Source organism: Centruroides vittatus, unplaced genomic scaffold, assembly GCF_030686945.1.
Source record: "Centruroides vittatus isolate TY-2023 unplaced genomic scaffold, ASM3068694v2 contig_634, whole genome shotgun sequence".
Taxonomy (NCBI): domain Eukaryota; kingdom Metazoa; phylum Arthropoda; class Arachnida; order Scorpiones; family Buthidae; genus Centruroides; species Centruroides vittatus.
In genome coordinates this window covers 416489-427630 of record NW_027122389.1, presented here as the reverse complement: position 1 = coordinate 427630, position 11142 = coordinate 416489, and the positions used below count along the sequence as shown (strand labels likewise).

Genomic DNA, 11142 nt, shown 5'->3' with positions numbered 1-11142 from the left:
TCAACGGCCTCCGATTATTGTAAATTTATTATTTAAGATTTCGTAAAATATAAGTTAAATTAATATTTATTTACGAAATATATTACGAATTATTACAGAGAAAGTTGAATATATAAACTTTTTTTTTAAAAAAAGAGTAATTAAAAGTTGTGTTTGGCTAGTTTAGTGCTATTTCTGGACGCAAAAAGCGTGAGTTTTAAATCGAAAGAAACGGGTTAACACGTGTTTGTGTTGACGTTTACTGCAAAGAAATAATGGAATTTAACAACGATGCTCTTTATTTTAAAACCATTAAACACTTGCAAAAATTAGGAACTGTAACGCAGCATTCAGAAATTTCCAAATATTTTCTGTAAGTTGAATTATTAGAGAATTAAGAGTGTTTATTTCTATGAACAATTTGAATATTAAGTTAATGTAACCCTTGGTGCCAAGATGGCGGCTCGTTTCTGATTCCAGCAAGGAAACAGTGGGACGCACGTTGTAACTTAACCTAACCTATTTTAATAAATTACCATAATTATTAGCAACCAAATTATTAGAATAGGTTAGGTTAGGTTATAACGTGTGTCTCACTGTTTCCTTGCTGGAATCGGAGACGAGCCGCCATCTTGGTACCAAGGGTTACATTAATTTAATATTATATAAAGGTCAATATTACCTTAGGTAACTAAAATGGCAGCGCTTCCAACTTCGTGCTCCCGACGGGCTCCTCCCGGAGGGGAGCCACCGGCAGGCCGCCCAGTGTTTAACGTCACTAGTTATTGATTCACGGTAGTTCTTGAACAAAAGAAAAAAAGGAAATGTCTACTAAAGATGTAGTTAACCTAACCAAATGAACCTAACCTAACTGAAGTGCTGCCATTTTAGTTACCTAAGGTAACATTAACCGATTATGGAAGCTAAAATTGATTATGTATTCATAATACACCTTTCATACACTCTCAGTGTAGAGTACTTAAAATCATAAATGTTTTAATTCTCATTCAGGAGCTTGCTTTGGGTTAAAAACATTGTTTACAGAAAATTGGCTGAGACTTTTTAAGTTTTGAATGTAATAACACGTCGTATACTGGATGAAAAGTGTAAATATTGCTCACAAAAACAAAAATTCAGCTCGCAGATCGAAACGTTTGTTTCCTTTCGGAGTTGATCTGTGAATTTTTACTTTTGTGAGTTATATTTATAAAATTTGGAATGTTCTATTACTTTTGTTCTTGAGATGCCATTTCAATTTCAAATATATTATGATGATTGTTTTAAACTGATCATGATATATAAAGTAAAATGCAAATTTTTAACAAAAATATCGTCAAGCATTAAGTAATATGGATATTATAATCAACACTAGAGATCCAAATGGCTTACTATGCATAAGGTGATTATCAATAAATGTATGCCATGCATCAGACAGCACATTGGTTTCTTGCTGTTAACACAAATATTTTTAAGAGTTGTGTTAAATATCTGCCAAGACAGTATCAATTTAAAGCAAACAACATAATTTATTCAAAATTAAAGTGATGTCTGAAGAACGGAAGCCGTAGAACATTTCAAATTTAAAAAGTCTTAGCCAATGTTCTATAAGTAGTGTTTACGACGTAAAAGAACCCCGTGAGTGAGACGAAAAACATTTTTGATTTTAAATACTGCATTGGAAGTGTATTTAAGGTGTATTGTGAATAATTAATTTATTCACGTTCTTAAAACCATTTGTCCTTAAATTTACTCAAATATGAAATAATATATATAAAATGTAATTAAATTACATATTTATTTATTATATCCTATTGAAACAACATACAAACAGGCCAGGATATTGGGACAGGACCTTCAAATTAGAATTGTCCTGACCAAACTTGAATGTATGGCCTGCCTAAGTTTTGTTTGGAAGTGCTTACTAGTTCAACCACTGAGACTGGATGTCACTGAAAAATGTTAACCTATAAATTACCAGAATCTGGTGATTTACCAGGTGCTAGCAAGCTCATTGATCTTTGAGGGTGGGTTAGAGACAGACTGAAATACCAGTGATGACATCCACTCAGTGGCGTAGCAAACATAACTGGTGCCTGGGGCATAACTGGTGCCCGACACTTTATTGGCACCCCCTCCCCCCTCCAGAAACATATAGTTTGTCTTGGAGACCATTTGGGCGCCCCTCTGCAAGTGGCACCCAGTGCACGATACACCTTGTTGCACCCCCCTCGCTATGCCATTGCATCCACTGCTACTAACCAGTTGATCGGTAAGCATTCTGAAACAAGTATCAGACTTTCCAGCCTGTATTCAGGTATCAATGTGACAGAAAGCACAACTCAGATTCTTTCTTACCGGCTGTCAGAGTTGTGCTTTCCATCAGAATTGTATTGATACCTTTAAAGATGGGTTGGAAAGCTCAAAAATACTAGGTTTAATGGAAATTTTTGTCTTGATCTCCTAGCAATACATATTTTAGGGATATCAAATCTTCGGCTTTTTAAATTTTTGAAGTTTTAAAAGTTTTAATACCAACATTTTTGCCATAGTAATTTATCGTTACTAGAAATGAATGAATTTAATCTATTCTGAATCGATTAAATGACTATATTGGGAATTCTTAAAATTAAATTCGTAAACAGACCAGAAATTTTAGAAACAAGCTTTATTTAAATTCAGTGTAGAATTTCAAATCTGTTTGATTATTAAATATCTTTTGGATTTTCTTTGAAATAAAATGTTAAGTATACAAAAGCATTAAAAAGATGAGAAGGCAATTAATTTTTCACTTTTGTTTGCAATATTACCACAAATTGAGAAAATCCTTTTACTATCTATTGATAGGTTCAATGCTTTTGAGTAAAGTCATACAGCACTGAAGTTTCATAAGATTAATTTTTGAAGTTTCTGAAAAATTCTTAGAAAAATTTCATAATTTATGTTATTGAGATAAGACAGAGAATTAATTATTTTAAATTGTTTTTATTATAAGTAAATGAAATTGATTTACGTAAAATACATAAAAATTTTTACTAATTTGGTCATTTAAACTATTAATATTTTAAATTTGTGTAATGGACATTTATTTATTATTAAATGTCATTGCAGATCACTCGGTTATGCAGCCGAAGGAAAACTTAAAATTAGAAATGGTAAGTTATAGATTTATATTTTCGAACATAAAAATATATATAGAAATAAAATCTGCAGTTGCCAACTTATGTTATGATCTTGATTTTTTTAATCATCCTTGTGCCATATTGTATATAAAGCATAGTAGTTTACATATTAACCATCATGAAGTACAGAGTTTGGCCTCAATGACTGATTACATCATATGCTCCATGGACTATCAGTAACATTTTTTGTAAATATAAGTTTAATTAAAAACTAATGCTCAACTTTGTATATGTGTATCTGAAAGGAGTGGTGGGGAATCAGCATTTTTATACTATTAGCATTTAACATTAATGGTTATAAAGTTTAACATTTATTCTCCTGTTTTAAATATATTTTGTACAGAAATTTTACACAGTACACATTTTGGAGTAGGAGTTGAAATTATAACATAAATTATAAATTATAATTGGAGCTGTTGAATAACTAGGGCATATTTTAAATCCAGATACAGTGAAAACTGTGTAAACTAGATTCACGCAGTACCAGTGGTGATATTCGAAATATTAAACAAAGGGTTCGCTAGCAGAAAATTTTTCCCTGACAATCACCGACAAACGAAATGGAAGTTTTGGCTAGAAATAAATACAATACGTTTTCTCGCGATATATCTAATAATCAGTGGCGTATTTGGAACGTAAGAGCCCTGGGCGAAGACCAGGTAACAATGGTATATTAGTGCTGTCAACCTTTTTTTTTTTTAGACAGAGAAATTTTTCACCCCGAACGGCACTACTCATAGTAGACAGATGTCATCGTCTCTCGTAATACGATATCCTTTTTATTTCGCTGTCCATAGCCCGACACGTGTTCCACGGCCATCTTGTATTATCTCGCGCACGTGAGATATTATTTTTTTTTTTTTCATTCATTCATGTTTATTGACTGTAAAATAATTTACAATTCCCTGTACCTGCCAGAGGCACAACCAGGGAGAAAACATACAATTACAATAGTTTACAATTGAAATAGTACTGAACATGGACGAGTACAGATGCAACAGAGTGGGAAATCACAGAAAAATGAAAGTACAGTATCCGCGCGTCAGCTTGATGCCCGGAGAGGACGTACACAAGAGAACAGGGGGCAGTGCTTATGCCCGAAGTGGGAGACTTATCCCAGCCTGAGAAGGAGAGGCTCAGGGTTAATCAAAACCCCTTCAGAGATATTGAAGGGAGGGGAAGAACAATTGGCCCGTACCCAAAAGCCCGTGAGGTAAGTCAATTAGCTTCTCCCAGGAGAAGTTTGCAGTTGGTCATTACAGTTTTCTTTGCTATGTTTTTGAAAATACGATAAATTTCCTGGTTCTTCCAAATATCGTGTAGGCCACATGGCCAAGTAATGTTTATCTCGCTCAAGAGAAGACAAAGTTCGTTCCTTTCACTGCTGGTTATTGGACAATCGTAAAAATAGTGGCTTGCGTCATCCTTGATCATACAGATTGGGCAGTTCTCGTTGGTGCGGTCTGTGAATCGGGCGAGATAACTCGCGAACTTTCCATGGTTGCTCAAGAATTGCGATGTGAAGTGATTAGGGGTGTACCAGTCGATTTTTAGGAATTGATTGATGTCGGGTATAAACCGATAAGTGATATGATTATTATATTCATTCCAGCGTAACTGCCAATTGTTGATGGCCTCCTCCCAAAGGAGTCTTTTCAGGGTGCCCTTGCTGATCCTGTTATAATCAATAGTGATGGTGTTGTCTAAGGCTGCTTCTTTTGCAAGGGCATCTGCCCGCTCGTTTCCCCTCGTTCCCTGGTGAGAGCGCACCCAGCTGATCTGAATACGATTAGGGGAGGTGTCTATTTTGTTCCTTATGTTCACAGCAAGTGGATGTAGCTTGTCAGAATAGATAAGATTGAGGGCCGAGAGTGAGTCTGTGACGATACCGATTTCTAAGTTGTTGTAGGTGTTATCTGCCCAGTCCAGGGCCTTGCAGATTGCCAGGAGCTCGGCCTGGAAAACGTTGCAGTTATTGTGCAGCCTGTGTTTTTGATGGTGGATTTCTTGATTATCATCATATGCCACGAAGGCACAGCCTATTCCACCTTCGATGCCAGAGCCATCGGTATAAATTATGATTCTAGCCGCCCTCTGGTGGTCAGGGTTGCAAGAAGTGTTTGCATAGCTGTAGATGGTGTCACAGTAGGGGTGGTCTTTTTCCAGGTCCTTTGTTTTGAAGATGGTACTGCCAATTTGGATATCTTCGCCCATTTTTGCTTGCTGCATCTTACGTTTTCGTGTGATGTCAATGTCGATGGGCATTTTGCGTGCAATAACTTGTATGCTGTAGTTACTAGTAGTCCGATAGGCCTTCGTAAGCAGCATCAGAGCACGTCGCTGCGCGGACACCAATTTTCTCTTCGGGTGAACCTTAGAGGCCGCCCAGCCCCAAGTGCCGCACCCGTATTTGATGATAGGAGTAAAAATACTGTCGTAAATAGTTGAAAGGGCCGCAGAGGAGAGGCCCCAATCTCTCCTGGCCACCTGGGCAAACGCCTGAAAGATCATGCCAGTACGGCTTGTAACTTGCTCTATATGAGCATCCCACGAAAGTCTGTGGTCCATCACTATGCCAAGGTACTTAAGAGTCTTCTCTACTTTGATGGTGTTCCCATTCATTTTAAGGACCGGTGTTCTTAGGTAGAGGTTGCCCTTTCTCGGTTTATTGTAGACTATTGCCTTAGTTTTGTTGGCATTAAAAGACAGTTTATGTTCGGAGCCCCATGTACTTATAAGATGTAACAGGCGATTGCCCTTGGTCTCAAGGTCTGCTCGAGACCTGCCCCCGACAAGCATGAGCACGTCGTCTGCATAAGCAGTACTTGAATCTTGACCGAAGTGCTTCCTCAGAAATACGTCGAACATTATATTCCAAAGCAGAGGTCCGCACACGGACCCCTGTGGACAGCCTCTCGTTATTGTTTTCTGGACCTCGAGGTTTCCATACTGAAGGACGGCCTCCCTGTCCCTGAAGTAGTCCAATAGCAATTTAAGCAGATTGCGGGGGCAATCGATTTTACGCAGCTGCTGTGTCACTAGGGGCCACCAGGCTCTGTCAAATGCCTTGGAAATATCCAAGCTGACCCCTAGGACGTATTTGTTATCTTGTAAAAGCTGCTGAATGTCTTGAACAGTACGATAAATTGCGTCTTCGGCAGATTTCTGTCGTCGAAATCCATACTGTCTATCACTCAGGCAGTGATTGTGCTCCACGTGCCACTCCAGACGAAATTTGATAAGTTTCTCTAAAATCTTCCCCAGGATTGGGAGGAGGGAGATGGGTCGAACGTCAGTTGTTGAACTGGCCTTGGGAACGGGGACCACTCGGGCTCTTTTCCAAGTCTTCGGGAAAATGGCATGCTGGAGACAGCAGTTGTAGAGGTGTAAAAAATGTGATGGAATAATGCCCCATAACCTTACCACAATGTCGGTGTTGATTTCATCAAGACCGGGCGCCTTGCGTCTCCCAAGAGTTAGGATGGCCTTGTTAATCTCCCCTTCGGAAAAGGGCGGAGTGTCATCAGTGTCTGCCAGTCTGTCCCTGTCAGCACGAATCACGCCCTGCCATTCGGTGTCTGTTTCAGGGTCATCTGCAGGGCAAAAAGAGTCCAGTTGACAAAGCATGGTCTGGGCAATATTCAAAGGGGTGCTGCTATTGTTGTTGTCAGTCAAAATCTTGACTTTACGTAGCCTACCCGTACACATTTTTGTGACATACCCCCAGGGATCCCTGGAGGTAATTGTGCAGAACTCGTGCCATTTGCGTAGTTTTTCTGCTTTAATAGTTTGTTTGTAAGCCCGAAGGCTACTGAGATAAGCCTCCTTATGAATGTGGTGGTCACTGGCATTTCTATGTCTCTGGAATATGCGCCTTAATTTATTGGTCTTTTTCCGCAGAATACCGATCTCCTGAGTCCACCAGGGGGTTCTCCTTCTCCCAATGCTCTTCTTTGGAATGTAGGTATCGCAAGCTTTGCGTATAATCTCAAGGTTATAATCAATTTGAGTTCTTGCCTCGTTTTGTTCGGGGGAGTAGTCCTTAATAAGGTTGGTCTCCAAGAATTCTTTTATATGGGCCCAGTTAGCTCTTTTAGGATCATATTTTCTCTCTGGGAGTATTCTCAATAAAGTGCCCATCTTTGGGGCAAATGTCAAAAGTAATGTGAGCGTGGTCGCTCAGAGACTCCTCAGGGAGCACCCTCCAGTTGAGGATTCTGTTATAAAAACCAGAGCTGCAAGTAGACACATCTATCCAAGAGTGTCCGCGTGAGGATTGGAAGGTAGGGGGTGACATAGGGTTATTAAGAAGAAGGAGGTTATTTCGATGAAGGAACTCCTCGAAGAGACCCCCACGTCCGTCCAGTTCTTCACCACCCCAGGCCGGGGAATGAGCATTAATGTCCCCCACGATAATTAAGTGAGTGCCACTAAAGGCGTCTATTGTGTCCTGAAGGTTCTGAAGATAGCTCTCACTGTCAGCTCCTCCTGGGAAGTAGATGTTTAGGATGACGATTCTTTCATCATTTAGGTCTATTTCAGTAGCAACAATATGTTCGTTGCTGTGCTTAGCATGGTGCATAACAGTTAAGTTCGTGTTGGGCACCAGGGTAATGGCCCACGGGTCTTGGCAGGCTCCACTTAGAATGGGGCAAAACGTTGGCAGGCACGCGGGGGTACCTGCACGGCAATAGGGCTCCTGTAGGAGCACCAGATCATACTTGGTAAGTTGATTGGAGATGAGTGAGGTAGCGGAGATGCATCTCTGAGCATTATTCTGCAGTATACGTAAATTTGTGCTAGTGTTATTCATAGTTGGTTCGTGCAGTTATATTTGATTTGGCCCGTTGGAATAGAGGACATCTGGGGTCCCTTGCATTGTGCTTACTATTCTTTGTTTTGTCCGCCTGGCAATTACAGCAAGTTGGTTCCTCTGCTCTGTTTGGGCAATCACGAAAGGGGTGATCCCCCGTGCACTGGCTGCACGTATGTTTGTCCTCTGGGCATTCCTTGGCCACATGCCCATACCGGCAACATTTGAAACACTGCAGGACCGGGAAAAAATCCGCGATCCTGCAGCGCGTCCAGTCTATGTTGATTTTACCGAGATTTAACATCATTTTTCTAACAAGAGGGGACACCTCCACTGCCCAGTTCTTAAAGATAGCTTCTCTTTTCCCCATCTGAAATTTAGCACGAAATTGACTTCTGAATTCCTCTTCAGTGTAGTTTTCTTGGAAAGCCTGATTCTGACAATATATCTGTTTGGCAAGATCCTCCTTTTGTATATCTGTAGGTATGGACAACATGATGACGTGTGGCCATCTCTTCTTGGGCCTATGCGCACAAAGTTCTGGAATTTTGTCCTCTATACTTTTCTCTAATGTTTCTGCACTCCCACTGCCGCCCAATTCAACAGCAATTCCACCGCTTCCCACTCTCCGTATTCTCTCCACCTCAATCTTAAGTTCTGAGGGCTTGATTCTTGATTGCATCAGTTTCCGGACCATATCACTATTTTTATTTGTTTTATCTTTGCTGTACACCAGCAGTACTTCTCTAGGAGCTGAATGCGCTGGCAGTTTCCGTTGTTCCTTATCTAGATTGCCCATTTTCACCACTGAGCTATACAGGGAAGCGGGGTGTGTGCGCTGAGCAACTCTTTCCTCAATGTTTTCCAGACGTTCAATGATAGTTTGCTGTGTATCATTCAGCTTTGCCACCAAGGTGGGCGGTGTGATGCTACTTTCTATCGCATCCTTTGCAAGTTTTATGATCTTTTCAAATTTTTCTGTTATGAAGTTGATATGGGTCTTAGTACCAAGGTGTGCCTTCGGATTATCCACTGCATACTGTTTAATCTCGTCCAATGATAAACCCGATTGCTTTATAAACTCTTCTATGATACTTGTAGCCATCATCGATGGGAGACCAGAAAGATACAGAAAAAAGAATACCCCCAAGTGTGTGTGTTGTGTTCCTAGTTCCCAAGCTGAAGGGATGAATGTAAAGTTGAATCTGTTGTTCCAAAACCTCTGCACTGACGGGTTGGCACCCAACAGAGCAGAGAGAAGAAGGATAGAATAAATTTACTTAAATTAGCTTAACTAAGATTAAAATAGCCTAAAGTAAAATAACAATAATTCGCGTGATGCTTTCTTTGAGGTTGTCATGCAGCACTGAAGGTCGAGATGCCAGCATGAGGAAGCCAAGAATTCAGTCTCTGGCGGCAGTAAACATGCAGCAGTTAGATGACGTCATCGCCGATCTTCAGAAATGACCGTTATGTCCGTTATAGTTACGAGGTCGTTGGCCGTTGCCTAGATAACGGTGAATGGAGACCAGTGGAGATTACACTTCAAATTTAAAACTCGCGATTTAAAAGCTACTGGAGAATTTAGCACAACAATTGGACACAATGTCAGCAAGGCCTGCCACCCAATGATGATAAGGTTTTCGCGGATGGCGTCCACAGAGCCCGATGCGGCCAGTAATTGCCGAAGTCAAAATGGCCAAAATCCGGAGAATGACCGGGCCAAAAAGTACAAAATTTGGTGAGAGTACGTGCAAAGAAAGGCTTGATCTTCCGCCACTTACCTTTCCGGATAACCAAGTTTTGGCAGTCCAGAAAACGAGTCCGAAAATCGGAACGTTAAAGAGTCTATAGGTCCAAAATCATTTGGTCCACCCAACCGAATTTGATGTCTACAGCATCAGGCCCACTAGTACTAACGAACCACTCACAAAAAAAACCGGGTAAAAAGTATATCCTGGCGATAACTCGGATAAACGCGGAGCTCGATCCGAACACAACCAAACAAGTCACCATCCAGCGCCCTCTCAATGCGCACGTGAGATTGTGGGATCTCTCTTATGACTGGATCTAGTTTCGAGAACTCTTTTGAATCGATCGCGATTAAACCTCGTTTCGGTCGAAGAGACGCGCCAAGACATAGTCTCTGACCTCACTCACAATCTAGATTGAAATGCTCGGTGTGAACGGGGTAAAAGGCTCTAGTTTAGTAGTATTACAGAGTATAATACGTATATTTTAATATATTAAAAAAAAACCACTGAGAAATGTTTTGTGTGTTTAACAAGGTTCGGGAAACTGAAAATTTTAACAACGGGTTTGGGCAAACCTGTGCGAACCCGCTGAATATCACCACTGCGCAGTACCAAATTTTTTTCTGTTGTAACAGGTTTCCACTTTGAACAGATTGTAATATTTTATTATTAACTACTATTATTAAATGCTTTTATTTAACTTCATTTATATCGTGTTCTTAAATCTTGTAATGCCCGTTCGCACCGAGCATTTCGATCTAGATTGTGACCGAGGTCGGTGACTGTGCCTCGGTGCTACCTCTCTCGACCGCTTCGATCTCGACCGAAACGAGGTTCGATTGCGATCGACTCGAGAGAGTTCTTGAAACTAGATCCAGTCATAAGAGAGATCCCACAATTTAGTAAGAGATGTGTGGCTTGGTCAAGCCATGTTTCTTTAATTTCTTTCCCTTTTCCCTTTCTTTTAAAATCTATTACTTCCAGCCATTTGTCTATCTAGCCTTGTCCACATTGGTTGGCTTTAGTGGTGCTTTCGGACAGAAAGGGTCGGGAAAACTAAAGAGTGAAGGAGTATATACTGGAGGAGGATGACGAAAGAAGGGATTTTTGGGTCGAGTTTTTGAAGAGAGAGGACGGAATAAAGTTTAATTGTCAAGATAAAGAGAGAGACAGAGTTGTAAATTGTGAAGATCGGCAAATAATCTCACTAGGTATAAAGGAAGAAAATTAGTTATAAAGGTTTCTATATTTTTTTGCCCAAGTCATGGAATAACTGAAATGAGTGATTCAGAGAAGTAAGACACATGCAACGAGAAGAATAAATTGGAATTACCACTGTTTCATCAAAGAAAGAAAACCCCAGGTGTTATTTCTGCCAATTGTTTCTTTCTCTAAAGTCTGCAGTATTAATTTAATG

At 40.2% G+C, this 11142-nt stretch overlaps 1 protein-coding gene across 1 annotated transcript in view; it reads left to right on the top strand.

The window, feature by feature from the left end:
* The first annotated feature begins 232 nt into the window (after positions 1-232).
* LOC136979750 (UPF0711 protein C18orf21-like) overlaps positions 233-11142 on the top strand; it is a 60885-nt gene continuing 49975 nt past the window's right edge. Inside the window, exons 1-2 of the mRNA XM_067275774.1 lie at positions 233-352; positions 3088-3131. Coding sequence (XP_067131875.1) covers positions 255-352; positions 3088-3131 — 142 coding nt within the window. The 5' untranslated portion in view covers positions 233-254. The remainder of the gene's footprint in view (positions 353-3087; positions 3132-11142) is intronic.